The following is a 21,010-nucleotide window of genomic DNA, read 5'->3' as shown; positions in this document are numbered from 1 at the left end:
GATAGTGGGGTGGGGGCAGAGGGGGAGAGAGTGGACAGGAAGATAATGATGGGCAGAGAAAGCGAGAAAGGGAAATAGGGAGAGAGCGAGAGTTGATGGGTAGTTGGAGACAGATGTTGTTAAAAGGCGGCAGAAGGAAGTAGAGGGGAGAATCTTTTTGTTCTAGACTGGCACAATGATGAAGCCCAGTCAGCTGCCCGGAACATAAAGTGTGATTTTATTCCATTGTTTTTATTTCATAAACGAATCAGGAAAATGTATATGCCCTCTACAATGAATTGAGCCAGCGAGGGATAAGTTATTAACCACCTTGTGCTTGTCCTTCTGACCAACTATCTCAGCGATCACAGTAAATGTATCAGTATCTATTGGTCAGCGCCATGGCCGTGTTGATATGTCACATTAGCCTAATGCGTCAACCAATAAATATCAACATCAACACATCACCCACGGACAGGTAACTGCATTGCACTAAACGGAAAGAGTTTTAAACGCTTGAAACTTGGGAAAACCCCAAAATGAGTATACATGTCATATTTATCACATAATGTTGAAAGTGCCTAGCTGTGCATGAAAACATCCACCCACACATTCATCCAAACCCAGCTGCGTGGTTCCTCCACATGGACCGCCTGTAAGAAGGTTGGTTGTTGGGCGATGGACCATGGGCCACATGTCAGAAGGACTGCTGTTGGGCGAATGGACCATGGGCCACATGTCAGAAGGGTGCTTGTTGGGCAAATGGACCATGGCCCTCATATTACTGTTGGGCAAATGGACAATGGACTCCATGTCAGAAGGATGGTTGTTGGGCGAATGGACCTTGGGCCACGTGTCAGAAGGAAGGTTGTTGGACAACTGGACTCTTCTGGGTTGTTTCCACTTTTACGCTGGCGAGGAGGGGAAGCCATTCAGATAGCGCTCCTTTCACGATTCAACAAAGTATCTTTGTGTCACCATTAATTTATGTTAAAGTAAGGGTTTTACGACAGGCTTAGTGCTATGGTTGCTTTGTGGAACGCGGTGGTTAAGGTTAAAAACAATCGAAGAGATCGAACAAAATGACGACGATTCCTGTTAAACTGCTACACGTAGATACATGTGTATATACATAGATGTGCACATCATAGGATAAGAACATTACAGGTGTTTAAGGGCAGTCAAGGTATTCCATCTTAAAGTAAACCAAGGGGTCAAAATGACCGCGTAAGGAAACTTTACTGAATTCGCATCGTGTTACAGTTACACAACAATGTCGTTGCATTTTCATATTAACAGTACATTTCAGTGCTGTTCAGGGAAGGTATTCAGTGTGGCATTCACGTTACAGCAGCATACTAATACTGATGATGAAGCTTCATGTTCCACGTTTCACTGTAAGTTGATGACTTGGCGATTTCATGTTCAGTATTCACAGTACAGGTATGGCTGATGGCTTGAACGGTTCAGGACCACTAATTCCTATTTCAGTTATGGCTGATGGCATGGCAAGTTCATGATCAATAATTCCTTGTTCAGGTATGGCTGTTGGTCTGGAAGTTCATGTTCAGTATATCACTGTACCGTTACAACCGATGCTATGGCACACACACAGTTTAACTAGTTCATGACAAGTTCTTAACCTATTCACAGTCTATTTATGGCACGTGACCTTACAAGATCATGTATGCTCGGTACAATGGTCGAACAAGTTCGCGTTCAATATTGACAGTTCAGTTCCAGCTGATTGTCATTCAGTTATGACTGATGTTCGAACAAGTTCACATTCGGTATTCACAGTTCAGTACTAACTGATTGTCAACAAGTTCACGTTCGGTACTCACAGTTAAGTTATAGACGACTGTCAACAAGTTTTCGTTGATTATTCACAGTTCAGTTATAGCTGATGGTCAACAAGTTTATGTTGATTATTCACAGTTCAGTCATAGCTGATGATCACGTTCAGTATTCAGTTTCATTTTAGCTGATGATCAGCTAACTGCAAGTTCACGTTGGTTATTCACAGTTCAATCCACGTTCAATATTTACAATTCAACTAAAGCTGATGGTCAACAGGTTTACGTTCGGTTTTCACAGTTTAATTCAAGCTGAGTGTCAGCAAGGTCACGTTAAGTATTCACAGTTCAGTTATAGCTGTTGTCGGAATGAGGTCACGCTCAGTATTCAAAGTTGTTTTCGCTGATGGTCAAAGCAACAGCAAGTTCACGTTCGGTATTCACAGTTCAGTTCTAAATGATGGTCAACATGAACAGGTACGATATTCATAGTTCAGTTCTAACTGATGGTCAACATGAACAGGTACGGTGTTTACAGTTCAGTTCTAACTGATGGTCAACAGGATCAGGTACGGTATTCACAGTTCAGTTTGAAGCTGATGGTCAACAAATTGCAGGTTCACGTTCGGTATTCACAGCAAAAGTTCCTGTTTAACCTTCACACAGATGATTGATCGCTAAGTACATACAATGTAAGTGGTTTGTGTTAAGATATAACATGACGAGATGATGACCAGCTGATGACGAGTTGATAAGGAATAGATGAAGGTGATATTGATGACAATCCAGATTCACACGAAGACGTTCCAGTAGAATAATTGGTTGATGTCCAGCATTATAAGATGAGCTTTTGTTTATGCCCCGCGCCTAATCGTTGTAATCCATTCGTTGACTCATGGCTCCGAAACATATTCATCACTTAAACTATTCCCGCAGACATTATAGTTGAAGGCTTGGCCTTTATGACTTCATCATGTTACAATTTGGTTGTGAACGATGGCTGAATCTGCTCTTGTCCAAGCATTCTGATCTGGGTTTCATCAACAGCAGACGCGTGGACGACTCCAGCCTGTCTTTGAGAATCCTCACAGCATGATCGGCAACCGCAGCAACATATACAGTGGAATCCTTTCTTAACAGCTGGCACAATCAGCCACAAAGAGGGCGTTATTGCAGCATTTGCGAAGCCACAGTACTTGAGCAGGTCGGGGCAGGATCCTCTATTGAAAAAAGACATGATGGGAGAGCAATGTACTGGTAACCACATCGCAATGAAGAAGAGGGCCACCAGGGTACTTGCAGTGGTGTGACTCATCGGGTTTTCTAGGAATCTGTCACTGTAACGTCTCTTCAGCATACACATAATCACGACGTTCGCCCAACAAAACCCGAATACGAACGCAGATGGTAGCAGGAATCCGAACACTGTATAAATCCATTGTTCTGACATTCCCAACGTGCAACTGTCCTTCCTGTTTCCTTGCAAGAAATCCAATAACTGTTGCAAATCATTACTTGTGTAGAATAGAAGTAGCGTAAACGCTGGTCCCAAGATCCACGGAGAGAGCAACATCAGACAACCAAAGCAAGTATTGGCAACAACAATTGGAGAAGTTAAGCTTAGAAATCTCTCAAACATCAGCATAAAGATGAGAAGGACCAGAATAACTGCTAAGGACAACTCTGTTACATGCCAGTATTTACAAACATCTGGAAGGTCTTTAAACAGTTCGATATCAAATCTGGCGGCAACGTGGAGCGGGATGACAGTGACACCTTGGATGAAGTGTACAATAGCTATGGACAGGATGAGCTTGAAGAAGAGCTTCCGTCTTGCCTCGGCGTCCTGAAAGATTGCGATGATGAGAAGGAGGTTCATGAGGACAATATAGGAAACGCAGGCGATGGTGACGCTCAGGAGCAAGATCCCCATCACTAATTCTTCTTTCATGGTGAACACCATGTTGGTATCTATCTGATCGTGTCCCTCTGTATGACGTGTCTGAAACATTCAACATCAGTCATTACATGTTTTGTTTGCCAAGTGACATTCTTTCTCGGCACTATTTTAATACTTGGCCACAAACGTGTGAGAAATGCCATCCCAAAATAAAACTGAGATATGCATTCATCTTACCGTGAAAATTGCACAATAGTTGTGTACCATGTTCAGAGAAAACAGAGCATTTTATACACCACATGTACTTGATTTACGTAAGTAAAATGGGGTCCACATGTAATCACTGATAATTTAACTTATGAGCATATATTTGCTATTGCATTAAGAGACAACCTTCTCATTATAACTCACATATATACCGAGGGAGATAGGAAGAGTTGACATGTTTCGTGGACACCGTAACTTACCCAAGTTTATAATATATTGATTTATCCAGCTGATGAACCAAAGGGTACTACTACTTCTACTATAACATAATCATATAATCCGGGTCAAGAGTAGATCCACACAGCTACTACTATGTAACAAACGAACCCCATTTCTCCTTCTTCTACTACTACTACTACTACTTAATTGATGGACTACTAAGAAACAATAATTACTACTACTGCTACTTAATTGATGGACTACTAAGAAACAATAATTAGGATGACTTGTCTCTGCTAATCCTGGTTTCGTAAACTGCATGTTATTACTATGTAAAGTTAAACACTTACTTTTAAACTTGCTCGACTCCTTATGTTTGTAGATGAAAATATTCAACTAGTCAGGCGAAATAGAGGAAATATGACAAATACATTACTAGCCACGGAGTAAGACAGACAAACATTTCAATTCGCAAGGTAGGTATAATGTTACTCCGCTTTTATAAATATTCCAGGCATATAACGACAACGATAGTTGCTTGACAAGCCATCACTTTCACCACTAGGCAACCACACCGTAGGCTTAAAACAATGTCTGAGGTGCGGTGGGATAGTCTAATGGTTAAAGAGTTGGTTAGTCACACCGAAGACACGAGTTCGATTCCCCACATGGTTACAGTGTGTGACACGTTATTCTGGTGTCTCCCCGGTGTGATATGGATGGAAAATTGCGAAAAGCTGCGTAGATGCCAACATACTCACACACATTAATACATATGCACCACGTGCCGGATGCAAAGGCATAATCTAAATATGTCACATACACCTCCACTATCCTCTCCGCAGGTCATTGAAGAACGATGTTTTCTCCAGTTTATGTATCGATCCCTCAGTACCACAGCGCCAGTCAAAACGCAGTCGATACTTCTCCAAAATGGCGACCAAACGACATCAACAACATTATACGCTGTAATTTCATGGCACATTTAGAGATACATCGCGTCAGTAAACCTACAGTTAAATCCTAATGCATTGACATACCGCAACGACATCCGAGGTTGAGTGCTGGCAGACATAACACGCATAACTGTTAGGTATTGGTTCGCATACAAGCGGGGGAAGTATTCACTTACAACAACTTGAGGGTCGAATTCCCGCAGATTCCACAACGGTAGCGGCAACGATGGTTGCAGCTAATGCCTTGAAAGTGCACTGCTGAAAACGCCGGGTTCTTTACATAGACTGGCAGTTCGGTCCGTGGCTGCATCGAATTCCTCGGTAGCCTTTCGATAAGATATGCTACTCGTCGTTGGTTCTCCCCTTCACAACATCGGCGTCTGTGAGAGTTGGAGGCACGCTTGACTGCTGGCGACTGACGTAATGCGGGGTTCGTTCAGCAGACACTGGCACCGCCCACAATCCAGCGGTGTCGCTAGCTCAAAATTCACAGCACTGTGGAACATTATCTGTAATGATATGCATTGGTAAACATGGTCTAGGGCTCTTTCTTGAGCAAGTTTACCAGCGGCTGTATGGGTCCGACAGACAGAGCGCTCGGCTAGGGGCTGATATCTTGCTATCTAGTTATATGCGTGGGTGACATTGCAGGATTTTGCAGATATAACAAGAGTACTTTTTTTTGCCTGTCTACACTTTGCTCGAGTTCAGAACATTACAGAGCCTTTTTTTTAAAAATCAGACCGAGGTTTTCGTCATGGCAGGCACAAGTCGTTGTTGTTGTACTACGTAGTCAATAATGTCACCGGGATCACATCCACCTGTAAATAAGCAGTTATGGGCCAGGCAACCCAGTGATTGATAACGTAAGCAACGTCCACACCGTCAAATACATCCTACTTTTGACAAAAAACAAAAACAAACAAAACCACTGTAAAACACACACAATCATCACAAAATCCACACAAACATAAAAACACATACAGGAAAAAATAGCAATACAAACAAACAAGAAAATACCTTTTAAGAAAAAAATCCTTCCCTATGTTTTCTCAGAAGTCCCAAAACAGCAGTCTGCAACAAGCATATGTGTATCTTTGGAAGCTCTATAGACACGAATTTTCCCCAAATGAAAAGAAAAGTAATTCAAATTGCTCAAACGCACACAAAGCTCCGGCCAAGACTGCACCCTCATCACAAAGCCGCATCGGCAGTTGTCGATTTTGCACCGGTAATCTACTTCAAATCACGTGACTAATACCCCCACCAGACCACGCTGATCAATAAGGCCGACATGCATAGCGCAAGGCAGTAAATGTATTTCCATGGAACTGTCAATAGTGACGTGGTCAATTCTTGACACGAAAATCACTAATTCCATTGAGACAGTCACACACCATAAATGTGAATATTGCATAGCTTCACACAGTGGTAACAGCAGTGTGGCGAGAAAAAGTGTAACCCCAACGGTCCAAGACACCTCAATTCGCCATGCATGCAGAGTTTCATCTCTTAGTTGTTGAGGCAACAGCTGATCGGGGATCCAAATCCTAGATATGCCTGTATCCATAGATTTGCTATGTCCTACATTGCCAGCATCATGCCCATGCCGGGTGGGCTTTGACCAACTTGGTAACTAAACTTGAGAAGTGGTCTTCAGCAACCCATGCTTGTAAGAGGCGACTATACTTGTCGTAAAAGGCGACTATGCGTATCGTAAGAGGCGACTAGGATCGGGCGGTCAGACTTGCTGACTTGGTTGATACATGTCATCGTATCCCAGTTCAGTAGTTTGATGATCATGATCACTGGATTGTCTGGACCAGACTCGATTATTTACAGATCGCCGTCATATAGCTGGAACAATCTCATTAAAACCAGACCTTAGTTCTCGCTACCGCTGAACAAAGATCTGAATACATCCCACAAGGGGTCACATCAGAACGACGTTTCATCCGACTAATCAGAGCGTCGCTTACCAGATTATGAAAGTGACAGTCGGAATGTGATTTCTACCTCGAAAACTGTAACACGGGGTATTCTGAACGATAGTTACGGGTTTAACGACTGAATCCATGCAATCTAGATCATCTATTAGCCATTTCAGAATGTTCTTTTGATCAGGTTTCAAATTTGTAGTCGAGAACTGTTCAAAATTTGTTTCGATGCGTAGTCGCAAATTTGAAATTGGTGCCGTAATGCACGAGAAAGCTCCCTTCTGATTGGTCAATCCATTGGTCGGTCAAAGTTCGCGCAAGGTCGGTCTGACGTGACCCGTAATTGGATGTCTTAAGATCTTTGTTTAGCGGTAGCGAGAACTAAGAACTGATTTTAATGAGATTGATAGTTGGAATGGTGCTGAGTGCGGCGTTAAACAACATACATACATACCTCTGGCATTTCTCTCACTTTCACACTGTGACATAACCAACAATATGTTCAAAGTGGCGTTAATCTCAACTCACTCACTCATTATGTCCAGGGACAGTCACAGTACACTATAAAATGCATTCGTGACCAGCTAGTGTTATTCCGGGACAAGCCGAATAGCGACTCTCATTTTTGCGCCGGGGTTCCGTCTTATCGCAAACGGGCTTACCTTAAACAATTGTCAACTCGTTGCGTAATGGTTCACACATTTCCCCCATATATTATATATATTTCATATGCAATTTAAAGCACATCAGGACGTGTGGAATTATGCAGTATGTTTGAACACATTTAACTGTGTCTTTGGTATAAAAATAAAAATAAAAAATTATTTCTGAGGGATTCTTTGCCGAAGAACTTGAAATCATACGCGCATTCTGATTTGTTTGTCGCACATAACATTCATCGATAGGGGGGACGAGTCTTCTTGCAGGTTACGGAAAGGGGCGAGTTGTGACGAATGTATAAAATGGTGGTCTGTTGACAGAATGCAGGGGAGACGACCCTCACTCTAGTCCTGGCAGAGTGCATAACGTTGTACTTACATAGACTAACATATAGTCTCTGAAATCTTTTATTACACAATACATTTCTCTCCTCTAAAATTAAAACAAATGATTTTCTTGATGCTGATTATATAACAGAACTGGCTAGACTTGCTTTTATATAATTCTAGATTCTTTTGTTTCCATAAAATATACTGAACCACAAAAGAAACGTCACTATGGATGGATATATGAGAAACCTTATTTTGCCAAACACTGTAAACATACTTTGAGACATTAAAAAGATGAAATTTGGCAAAACTGATAATCAATGGTGAAAGTAAAGTGTCAAATGTTCTTAAAGTGAAACACAACACTAGCCTCTGAGAAAATGGCATCACAAGTCAGTATCTCGTATGTCCGCCATGTGCATTGATGACTGCCGTGCAACGTCGATACATGGAATGGATGAGGCAGTTGATGAAGGCCATGGGCACTTGAGCCCACACACTGAGGAACGCCTGACGCAGTTCAGCTGCAGTTGTCGGCCTTGGTCGGACGTCATTCAGCCGTCTTTGAATCTCGTCCCACAGGTGCTCAATGGGATTTAAATTGGGACTGAAAGCAGGCCACTGCATGTTTCTGATGCCATTCTGCTGGAGGAAGTCTCTTGTTGCTCCTGCGGTGTGGGCACGGGCGTTATCATGCTGAAACTCGTGGTTGCAGCGACGTGCCAAATGAGGTATGGCGTGTGGTCTCAAGACTTGATCAATGACACCATTGCCTCTCCCTGGACCGATATTCTGGAAGACCACAGGGCCGACCCTCTGTGCAAGACCAATTCCACCCCACACCATGATGCTCGGACCACGCCACGAGTCTCTCTCAACAACACAAGCATCTGAATAACGTTCCCCATGGCGTCGCCACACTCTGTCTGCTATCTGCTGTTGAGATAAAGTAACGGCTTTCGTCTGAGAAGAGGACTTCTCAACTGCTGTTGGCGCCAATGCTGGTACTGTATTGCCCATCGAAGACGGTCCCGGCGATGACATGGTGTAAGAATAGGTCCTCGGTGTGGCCTGTGACAGTGGCAGTGTCTGCTCGTCAATCGTTGACGCACGGTGTCAGAACTAATGTGTCGCTGGTGTGTCCCAATGGTCTGTCGAGCAGTTTCCGCAGCAGTAACAAAGCGATCTTGAAGATGCTGTCGCACAATCTGACGATCCTGACGTCGGGTGGCGACCCTTGATCTTCCGCCACGTGGTCGGTCATCTGTAGTGTTGGTGGTCTGGTACCTTTGCTGGAGCATGTATATGGTCCTTACGTGGACTTGAAATGCATTGGCTACTTGCCGGGCGGTTTGTCCAGCTTGCAATCGTCCAAGGGCTTGGTGTCGCTGATTTCTTGTCGATCTTGGCATGTGGTAACAAATCAATAACGAATGAATGTTATCCGATTTGGGTGGATTTTTATAGGGCAAGAAATTGGAGAAAGCATGTACATTTCAATTTGCACGGAACGCACGGGTTACCATGGCCGTTGCCGTGATGCGTTTCGGCGATCGGTTTTATTGTGATCTGCTTTTAGAAACTTTTAGAAACTTGTCTCTTGTTGCTCCTTGTTGCTCCTGCGGTGTGGGCACGGGCGTTATCATGCTGAAACTCGTTGTTGCAGCGACGTGCCAAATGAGGTATGGCGTGTGGTCTCAAGACTTGATCAATGACACCATTGCCTCTCCCTGGACCGATATTCTGGAAGACCACAGGGCCGACCCTCTGTGCAAGACCAATTCCACCCCACACCATGATGCTCGGACCACGCCACGAGTCTCTCTCAACAACACAAGCATCTGAATAACGTTCCCCATGGCGTCGCCACACTCTGTCTGCTATCTGCTGTTGAGATAAAGTAACGGCTTTCGTCTGAGAAGAGGACTTCTCCACTGCTGTTGGCGCCAATGCTGGTACTGTATTGCCCATCGAAGACGGTCCCGGCGATGACATGGTGTCAGAATAGGTCCTCGGTGTGGCCTGTGACAGTGGCAGTGTCTGCTCGTCAATCGTTGACGCACGGTGTCAGAACTAATGTGTCGCTGGTGTGTCCCAATGGTCTGTCGAGCAGTTTCCGCAGCAGTAACAAAGCGATCTTGAAGATGCTGTCGCACAATCTGACGATCCTGACGTCGGGTGGCGACCCTTGATCTTCCGCCACGTGGTCGGTCATCTGTAGTGTTGGTGGTCTGGTACCTTTGCTGGAGCATGTATATGGTCCTTACGTGGACTTGAAATGCATTGGCTACTTGCCGGGCGGTTTGTCCAGCTTGCAATCGTCCAAGGGCTTGGTGTCGCTGATTTCTTGTCGATCTTGGCATGTGGTAACAAATCAATAACGAATGAATGTTATCCGATTTGGGTGGATTTTTATAGGGCAAGAAATTGGAGAAAGCATGTACATTTCAATTTGCACGGAACGCACGGGTTACCATGGCCGTTGCCGTGATGCGTTTCGGCGATCGGTTTTATTGTGATCTGCTTTTAGAAACTTTTAGAAACTTTGGCAAAAATTACCCAGATATTTAAATGACAACGTTTCATGCCATGTTACTTGGGGTTACGTTTCTTTTGCGGTTAAGTATACATATATCCCACAGGACTACACAGCAACGATCAGTGCTCCCATAATTTACCACTGGTTTGCTTGGTCCAGACTCGAATACCTTTAGGCCAACGTAATATAACCATACTATCACGTAAAACCATTACCGATCGCTAACGAAATTGAAAATTGCAAACTCGGGCCTTAAGCGGGACGCACGAACGCTTTCACCACTAGGCTTTCTCGACGCCTCTACACATAGGTGTAAGGATCCATTGTTAAAAGTCATAAACGTGTAATTTAATTAAAAGAGCAGGCAGGATGCGTAACGTTTAAAGTTTGACCATACAAACCTTACATGTATATTGATTGATATTCCTAAAGTTATATACGGGCCAAATACTTGTAAAAGGAAATAACCGAAAGTGCCCATTCTTCTAAAAAAAAATCAACTATTAAATACCCAAACGTCATCGTCATGCAATTTCTAAAAGATGAACTACTTGTTGACCTGACCAACTATGCGATCATCTGGTCCTGAACACATCGGTCGTTCTGATTATTGTAATACTAGTATAAACATAATAAGTATTGTGTATGATAATTATCAAAAAGCTAAATTTAAGGAAACAGAAGGGCCCCATTCCTCAAAGCGATCGTATCACTAAGTTAGACACTAACTTATGACAGTCGTATCGCTACGGCAGCTTTGTGGAAGGGCGCCCTGGAATGTTATGCAATGATCAGAGATGAATATCGAGTTAAGCCCTCACCGGAATAGTGCAGCAAATGATTAGCAAGACATGAACTCAACCCTGCTGCAGTGATTTTGGCCTACGACAGCTGGCTACCCTAGAGGGTAAGCACACGACCAAGGTTGGACTTGGTTAAGAAGTTTGAAAAAAGACACATTCTAAGTATCCCCAACCTGTAATGGCTGCAGTTTAAGAAAACTTATTCTTCGCAATTTGTTTTGTAAGGGAGACAACTTCAGTTGACTAAACTGCGCGATATGTGTCATAGCATATTGGGCAATAAGAGACCATATAATAGATTCTATATTTTCTTGCCCAACATTATTTGTAACTTACTGTAATACCACACCGTTTCTGAAAATGTCCCTGTCCATCCTACAACTAGCATCTGACTGAAGCTTTCACCACAGTCCGAGGATACAGCAAGCTGACAAGATTTGCTCCGCAGCCCAGGTGAGAATAACAGGCCGACAGATAAATAGCGTATATATTTACATTGATAAAGTGATTTAATCGGTAGGATCATTTGAATGACGACATAAACCCGGAAGTGTTGTCTTGTACAGAGCTGACTAAATCTACAAAGGTGCTGGGCCCCGTCTCTAATATCACAATAAGCGCAATTCGGTCTAGGAGGCATTTATAAGCTGGTTCCCGGCTCCTTATGCGCGTCGTCAACTTGCGCCAAGTTATATTGTGATATTAGAGACGGGGCCCAGCTCAAGGCCGCATTTAGTGCTGACGACACATTGCAACACTTCATGTGAAACGTTCGCGATGAACAAGACTCCAAAAAGAGGTAATTTCACAATCGCATGAAAGAATACGAAAGAATACGAAAGAGTAACTTACTTTAAACAGAGCAATATAACCTTGAAACACTTATTTGGTTTATAATCTTTTCGGAAAGTGGCTGTGTAGTGGGAAGTAAACAGAGGACTTTTTGCACGAAATGGATAGGCCCTTTATGTCACACACCACAATGAAAGCCTAGCTGACCCAGAAAAAGACTGTGTATACATAAGGTAGGACAATCTCATCTCTATCTCTATCTCATTCGTCACCACTCGCATCATCCCGGAATCACACAAATGGTTCCTGTCTTGTCAGACGTGCTCAAGCAAGTTATTTATGCAAGCTCCTTGCAGCGATAACCACTTCACCGAGTTCTTCTAAACGGGATAGTCAACCTCCTCACAGCGACAACGACAGTGCACGTGCTTGGATGCAACTTTAAGCTTTTATCACATTGATTCAGTAACGGTCGTTAACTCTAGTAGCCTATCGAATGGTAATTTGGAATAATCATTTCTGTTCTGCCCGCAACTAAAATACTCACTTAACAGAAATGATTATTCCAAATTACCATTCACCACAGATATTCGATAGGCTACTAAAGTTAATGAGTTAACTGAGGCCTTTCTGAGTATTTTCTCTCATGGTTATACATATACTGATGGCTAAAAAACCCTACCTAGAACATATACCATATGTCTCTGATAAAAAGAGCCTCTCCTGGGTGGTTGGGCAGGCAGGAATTTGAAACACTGTAAGTGTTTAAGTCTTTGCAAGTTCCCTCCAGGAGAAATGAGATGCAGTAGAAATTTGGATGGATTAATCAAGTTGATTATTATCCGCTACATGCCTATTGTGATGTTCATTACACCTGGGGGCACGAGTGGCCTAGTCGTCTAAGGCGAATCGCTGTGCAGAGTTGCGTCCCTTGGACATGCCAGAAACTTATGATTGTGGGTTCGAATCCCGGTTCGCCCCGATAATGTTTCTGGGTTTGTCAGCACACTACCTATGCTCGTGGGTTTCACCGAAGTGGTAAACGTCTGAGACCTGTATCACTTCGGGCTTTCCTCCCACATCAAACTGACACACCACGATATAACTGGAGTACTGTTAAAAGTGGCGTTAAACCCAACTCACTCACTCACTCGTTACACCTTGTCATGTGTTCAGTAGTTAAATATCTGGGGTTATAGTGCCATCATGTTAATTTTACTTCATTCGTATTTTCATTTACAAGTTTTCGACTTTTTGTATTTTATATTGTTTGCTAAAAACTGCATTGGCATTTGAAGTTAATAGCACATAATCGTTGTTGGAATGTAGCGATCAAAAAGTTGTACTTTTAAGTTTTCACACATGATTCTTTGTGTTTATCTGCAGGTACCAAGAGTTGTTTCCCTTTGAGCTACTACCGTTGAGGATTAGGTGGAGGTATCTGCTGGATAACTGGTGAGCTGTTTCACCTAGCCAATCAGTATCTATGTGTCTCTAGATATTGTACAGTCTGTTTGCGTCAGAACACCTGGCATGGCTATTTGAAGATCTGTATGTCAAAACACGAGTGTTTCAATGATGATTTAAGGGCATTGTTGTGACAACACACATGATATATAAATATGTTTGTAATTTTTTTATCTGAATTCAGTCAAACTGTAGAATACCTGAAATTTCAATTTACAAATTGCTTGATTCACAGAGTCAAAATAACAAATTGCCCAGAAAACTGGCATTTATTTTTGTCATCATAGTCTACAAGTCTACCAATAAGTAAACACAGCCTCAAATTTGGTTATTAAATAAATTGACAAAACTTAAAGGTTAATACAAAATATGGTAACATACACAATTACCAGTATATATTTTAAGTTATAGATATGAAGTATGATTTATCCTAATTTGTTCTTATGCGTACATCAAGTAGAATTAGGCTGTCTGTCAAGTGAATCAGTGGAATTGTCAGACAAACATTAGAGCTGTTTGGGAGTATGGGTTGTGGTTGTGGGGACAGCATGTCGGGTATGGAGTTGGAACTGGTGGTTGTCCAGGGGTCAGAATTAGAGGTGGATCTATGGTGGTGGGATTTGGGCCTTTGAGGTTGTGGGTCTGATGGTGGGAGTTTTGGTTTGGGTATTGAGTTGTGGGCCGGGACTGATTCAAAGTGTTATAGATATGGGAAAGGTCCTGGCATAGGGATAGGGGGATGGGTCAAACATATATTATTCATTTGTTCACTCCTCAGAGTAATATTCTCTTAGTAGGGCTGGGACGATTACAAATTTACTACCCAAGTACCCAACCCCCTATTACCCTACAACTGTAGGTCTCAAGAGATGTCTCAAAATGTCTGTTTGGGAATTTATTTTACCATAGCCCTGTCAAAACATATTTAGATACAAGTAAATGCATATGCTATGGTAATGCATATGCTAAAGTTGATCAACCATATGAAAAGTCAGAGGGAATGGGTGCATTGTCAGAAAGAAATGCGAACATTAGTGACGATAGAGTTCTAGATAATTTTTGTCATTAAACAATATATCACGTGACTAACCACGGGTCTGGGTAGTCCTGTGGGTACCTGGGTCCTCAGTACCCACCTGTCCCAGCCCTATCTCTTAGGTTTGTGTGTCCTCTTTGTTCACCATTGTTCACGCATTTTAGTCATGTATTTGTACTTTATCATGTCACAAACCAAAAACAAGGCCAGTTGTCAGTCATATGATGTGAATATTTCTGCATTTGCTGTAGCTTGAAGTTTTGAGATATCCACTAGTCCAAAATGGTCCTTATCATACCTCATCCTTTACCTGTGCCTAGGTTTTAACACAAGAACACATTTCTACTGAAGGTACAATTACCAAATTAAGTGTAAAACACCTACGCTACGCCACGACACTGCAACTTGTCATGCAGATTTTGCATCCTTCATATGTCATAATTTGCATATTGTGGATTTGAACATTTGGATCATTCCAATGTTAGATAATGATCTTTGGTTTGAAAAGCACCAATCTGTGTCACTTTAAACTTATCCCAACAACAAGTTGACATGGCTTGGTGTAAGTGAAACACTATAAGTGTTGTCACACCCAACTCATATCCTTTTACCCCGGGTGGCCCAGTTGTCTAAGGCGCTGTGATTCCCGGTGCAGAGTTGCGTCCCTTCGGCACTCCAGAAACCTATGATTTTGTGTTCGAATCCCGGTTCACCCTGATTATGTTTCTAGGTTTGTCAGCACCATACCTGTGCTCATGGGTTTCACCGAAGTGGTAAACGTCTTGAGACCTGCATCATTTTGGGCTTTCCTCCCACATTAAGCTGACACGCTGTGATATAACTGGAATACTGTTAAAAGCGGCGTTCAACCCAACTCACTTGCTCACTTCTTTTACCGACATGTTATGATGTGTTAACAATGACCTGTTTTCAGAATTGACAATGGCTACAGCATCCACTTTCGAAGATGAATTTCTTACTTGCACTATCTGTTATGATGTGTACACCATACCAAAGTCCCTGCCATGTCTTCACACATTTTGCCTCAAGTGTTTATCATCATACATCGTAGCAGAAGAAGAACAGTTTGGAGTAAAACGTAAAGAAGCTTTTCCCTGCCCTCTCTGCAGAGAGCTGATCAAAGCCCCTTGTTCATCCAAGCCTCTTGAACTGTGGGCCTCTGACTTCAAGACAAACTTCTACATAGAAAGTTTGATGAGTGCTTTTAAGGTCAATGAATCAGCAAGTCTGCAGGTGACACAAGTTGAGGATGTTTTGAGCCGTGCTAGATCCCTGCAATCCCCTGTCAACCCTTCACCCATGGATCTGCTGTCGATCTGCTGTCGCAAGCTTCTACCTCAAATAGGTCAAGAAGCATCAACAACATACCCTCAATAACTAGTGACCATCAGAGGGGTTTTGAGACTGCTACAACACATTCATCTTCCATGCCTAGTTTGAACCATCAAACCCTTGAGACTGTTCACATTTCTAGTCCAGCTTGCATACCGCATAAGAAGAGGTTTCGACTTTTCAAATGTCTTTCAGGAGAAATGCAAGGTGACAATACAAAAGTTCAGTTTTGCGGAATATGTGTTGTTGGCGGTGTCATTGTGGTTTTGGACTTTGGAAATCAAAGCGTTAAAACCATTTCCAACTGGAAGGACCATGATGTCAAAATACAATCTCTTCAACTTGCAGGTAAGCTGAAATCTGTCACCAGCGTGACAGACAGCTATGTTGCAGTGACAGTTCCATGTCGGAAATCTATTTACATTATTTCAATTGAGTCGGAGTTGGAAGTAGTCTCGGACTTACGTACTGAACGATGCTACAAAAGCATCCATGATTCCAGATCAGGAACCTTTATAGCTGTCACATCTCCGATCCATAGGCACCAAACTCACAGCAATGATGTGCTAGGACCCATAGACATTATCGATTATGAAGGAAGGCGGCTCACTTCCATACGCCTCTGTGACGAGCTGACTCATCTTGACTTCACCCACATAAGTATCTCTTCTTCTGGTTTGATCCATCTTGTTGAATCTACAAACAAAACATTGCACTGTTTGACTCAATGTGGCCATGAATTGTATCGGTATCTCCCTAAATGCTTTGAGGAAAAATTTCTTTCTCCAAATGGATTATGTTGTCATAATGATGATATATATGTTACAGATTTTGAAACAAACAGTGTGTTTGAGATAAAGTGTGACTGTGGACTTCCTGATGCTCAGGAGAAGATTTTGTCCATCTCTGACGGTATGAATCAGCCTATGGATGTCCATGTAGAAGCTGATGGCACTGTGTTTGTTGCATGCTGGGATGGATTTGTTCGTGTATATTCTACATTTGGAGCACGACCTTCAATATTGAAGAAATTTAAGGAAACTGAAATTTGAAAATGTGGGATTAATTTCTATAGTACGGTTTTTGCCATACTTAAGAAAAGACTCAATTTCCTATCTGTTTACACATGACCCTCTCAATCCCACAGTGATTTGTAGCCCAGTGAGATGATGATAACAAGGATATATTGTAAGTAATGTCATGTGCAGGCCATTTTCATGTTCAGGCGATCAATAATATTGATAACAACATGGCATTAGTAACAATGGCCACCTTCTTGACCTCCTTTTCCCTGTCCGCCAGGATACATGAGATTTACAAGAAAAGCAAAACTATTCTGACCAAACAAATGTTTTCTTCAGGAATATATGATAAATACATATTAATAAGTTAAATATTAATTTGGTCAAGTATCTTGTAACATGTCAATAAATTTTGCCATACTTTGAAACTTATAAACTGACTTATTATCCCCCGCCCAACAAAGTTGGCGTGGGATATAGAAACAGGTTTCGTTTCCAGAGCATAACTCAGCAAAACTGGTGTCTTTTGCTATTTAGAGAAATTTTAGAAAATTTTATTTTTTACGTTTCCATGGCAACAAGATGGACTTAGGTTCTGTGAGGGTAGGGTTCGTTTCCGGAGCATAACTCATAAACCGTTCAATATTTTTTCATCAAACCTTGCAGGTTTGTCAGGTTCATGTTGAACTGGTGCCTTTTGCTATTTAGAAATTTTAGAAATTTTTATTTCTTATGTTTCCATGGCAACAAGATGGACTTAGGTTCCAAACTCTTTTTTTTTTTTACAATTTCCATGACAAGTTCCGGCTCGGTTAAAAAAGTTTAGGGTTTGTTTAGATTTAATTGTGTCATAAATTTTGCAACAGGGTCGGGGGATATAGCCACGTTAGTGGCAAACTCGTGTCTTACCTTGGACGTATCATTAACATGGTATTCATCCTCAGTATCATTACTGCCAAAGTCTTTCACCAACTGGGGGTGGTCGGGTAGCCTAGTGGTTAAAGTGTTTGCTCGCCATGCCGAAGACCCGGGTTCTATTCCCGTCATGGGTACAATGTGTGAAGCCCATTTGTGGTGTTCCCTGCCGTGATATTGCTGGAATATTGCTAAAAGCGGCTTAAAACCTCACTCACTCACTCACTTTCATCAACTTCATACTTCAACCGTAAGATTATGTGAACACCATAATTTAGTTAATGCTGTTAAATATTCTGCAATATCTATCATATGCTTTTCAAATAAAAAAGTGCTTTTGATATGCAAGTACAACCTCGTGTTACTTAATGAGTTCAAGTTATGTCTCCATTTATGTTTCAGCATATCCTTAAGTCTTAGGTTAAAAGACCCAATAAAACCTATGTTATTGGAAATAAGTTGGGTATTCCAGATGTCCCTAAAACGTTATATACCCCGGGGTATAGGTGAGGGATCACAAAGCTGGAATATTGCTAGACCAAATATATTGGAAGTTGAAAGCGATTATATTGAACAACTTTATGTCTCAGTTATTTTCCATGTGACTCCATAAACATTTCATTTTCGGGTCGTGCATGTGTAGTTGTTCCATCAACTGTGATTTTATTATTTTGTTTTGTTGTGATTTGTGGGGATATTATTTTTATTATGATGTTGACTTTAATTGTTTTTATGTGTAGTATGAGCTGCACGTGACAGTATGAATAAATGATTCACTCTGGTTCACTCTCCCACTCTCCTAAGTTGACCTTGTTTTGTGTTGATGCCCCAGTGTTTTGGCTTTGTGATTATTCCTTGCATCAAGGTTTCCTTGTTTTGTTTTGTTTGCCTCTTTAACTGACCTGTAATGTAGTTAAGGATGTTTTGTATTAAACAATGTCTATACCTTTCAAATAATGTTCAAAGCACAGGGTGTTATTGATATGCAAATTTTCCTGTTTTGTTTTTTTGGCCATAAAAGGCAACATACAGGGCTCAATATACGTTGTGCTTGTATTTAGTTAAGAAGGTCCTCTGACCTGCTGTTATTTTGTATCAAATCCTATTCAACAGTATTGAAAATGTCTCTCCTGGTGTCTTTATGTTGCATCAATCTTCAATCTGTGATTGCTTTCAGGGATTGCTTGAAACTTTGTATGCAAGCTTGCAAAGTGTTGAAAGTACCTTAAGCTACTCAGTGTTTTTAAATACTATTTTAATTGAGTTGTTTTATATTTATAGTGAAAGTTTATTTACATATTAGGCAAGTGATGAATGAGAGTAGGGTTAATGTCTAGAGCTCAACTCATAAGCTGTTCAATAATAATTTTAAAACATTCAAAAACGTCAGACAAGTGATGAACTGGTGCCTTATCATGACGTATTAAATTTTTGTGAGCTTATGTCATGGTCTGCTTGTCCGTCATCTGTGTTCATCATCATCATCTGTTAGCATCTTCACTCCGGAATCCACTGGACCAATTATGCTGACACCTCACATGCTTATTCCTACCAGTACCACTGTTGGACATCTGTATTTACTCTAGGGAATTGCATGTGATTTTCAACATGATCGCCATGGCCAAGTTAACTTTTGTATATTGTAATAATGTTTTTCAATAGTACATCCATTCTTGCAGAGTGTCATGCAGAAAGTAGCAACTTTTGTTAGGTGGCTGTTGACATTTAAAACTGCTGGCCAGATTAGCTACAGCTCTGTTGCACATTTATACTTTTTTTTTGCGTTTCCAAAGCAAACTTCTATATTTTTGCATGAATCGCTGTATATACCTTCATGTGCCAACTGCTGAACTGGTATCTTTTGATAGTCAAGAAATATATGTATTCAGTTTTTGCACTTCCCTGGCAGAAATGTCAACTTAAGGTAGGGTTTGAGGCCAGTGAGAAACTCGGTATTTCTCTAAGACATGTAAAGATTAATAATTTTATACCTTCACATTGTGAGAACTGGGCTTAAGTTTGAACATAATAAGGTTTTGTTTCAAGGGTATAGCTTCCAAATTTTCCGTATTCCCTTCTGTATATAGAAAGATATAATGTCATTTGTATATACATGAAATTAGTAAGGTGCCTATTATTGTTTGGGTAATTTCAACCAATTCACTTCACCTTTGCTTACCAGAGATTAGGTACCCTCTCATAAGAAGATCAATATCATAATACTTTATTGCATTCTAGGCCTTAACATGTTCAACTGTATATGGGACAATTTCAGGTCAACAGTTTCTTCTCAATACTCAATAGTAGACAATGCAAAGTGTACATGCAAAGTTTTAAGTGATGAAGTGAATTATATGATGATAACAGTCGGACAAGGCAGTTCCTATTTTAAGTGTGTAAGTAATTTGTCCACAATGTATTTTTCCTCAAGTTATGAGATTCACACAGGTATTTTATCCTACCTGGCTTTCAGTGTAATGAAGGGACTGTTTTTGTTCTTTCTGTAACGCCATAATTAGCTGTCAGTCACTTACATATGTCTGATTGATATTAATATCATCACAGAGTAATAAAAAATCTGTTTAATGATTTTTGTTATTATGATTTCTCATGTTGCTAAATATCGCATAAATAGGATTATGTTTTTATGCTGCACCTTGTTTTAACAATTTTTGCCTTTTGTGTGAACCAAGCAAGGCTGCCCTTGTCGATTAGCTTGACACCTAAAAGTATCAAATTTTACTCTCTGCCCTGGTGTGTTCAGTGAAAAGTTATTTCTATGTTTATCATTATTTTCACCAAGTTTTACATTGGCAATTTGAAGTTGTTCATCTTCTGAACAATTATGCACAGCTTAGGATCTCATCCCCTGCAGTGTCAGATCTTTCCATATTTTCTTTGACAACAGTCCAATTGTTACAGCTACTTTAAGGTTTATTTTCACACTAATGTATAATTTCAATTTCAATTTTTATCCCAAAATATGCAGCTTGCAATTAGTGTATCCATAAGCACAAGTTCAGGCTGCATTGTCCTCATGGGATGATACAAGTAATACCTGGTCTTCATATTTCCACAGAGGTATGGTGGTCATGTGTTG

General features: G+C 41.2%; 1 protein-coding gene and 1 pseudogene across 1 annotated transcript; one reads left to right on the top strand and one right to left on the bottom strand.

Moving 5' to 3' along the window:
* Positions 1 to 278: 278 nt before the first annotated feature.
* On the bottom strand, positions 279 to 9,027 carry LOC139443652 (uncharacterized). Its single transcript, XM_071224598.1, has 3 exons — positions 8,827 to 9,027; positions 5,142 to 5,207; positions 279 to 3,777 (listed from the first exon to the last, which is right to left on the bottom strand). The coding sequence occupies exons 1-3, from the start codon at positions 9,025 to 9,027 to the stop codon at positions 2,752 to 2,754; spliced, it is 1,293 nt and encodes a 430-aa protein (XP_071080699.1). The 3' UTR covers positions 279 to 2,751.
* Positions 9,028 to 12,260: 3,233 nt separating this feature from the next.
* LOC139443238 (uncharacterized) lies at positions 12,261 to 20,496 on the top strand (annotated as a pseudogene).
* Positions 20,497 to 21,010: the final 514 nt, after the last annotated feature.

This window comes from Haliotis cracherodii, unplaced genomic scaffold (assembly GCF_022045235.1).
Source record: "Haliotis cracherodii isolate W230 unplaced genomic scaffold, xgHalCrac1.p SCAF_5, whole genome shotgun sequence".
Taxonomy (NCBI): Eukaryota; Metazoa; Mollusca; class Gastropoda; order Lepetellida; family Haliotidae; genus Haliotis; species Haliotis cracherodii.
The sequence above is the reverse complement of the archived record's forward strand: the minus strand, read 5'-3'. Positions and strand labels throughout refer to the sequence as shown.

What these genes read in the sequence shown, in the direction of transcription:
- LOC139443652 (XM_071224598.1), bottom strand. Translation starts at nt 9,027, where the DNA reads ATGTCATCGCCGGGACCGTCTTCGATGGGCAATACAGTACCAGCATTG. An exon ending in GGCGTGGTCCGAGCATCATG is followed by an intron (nt 5,208 to 8,826) that starts GTGTGGGGTGGA and finishes CCCCCGCTTGTA; the next exon opens with TGCGAACCAATACCTAACAG. An exon ending in CAACCTCGGATGTCGTTGCG is followed by an intron (nt 3,778 to 5,141) that starts GTATGTCAATGC and finishes TGAATGTTTCAG; the next exon opens with ACACGTCATACAGAGGGACA.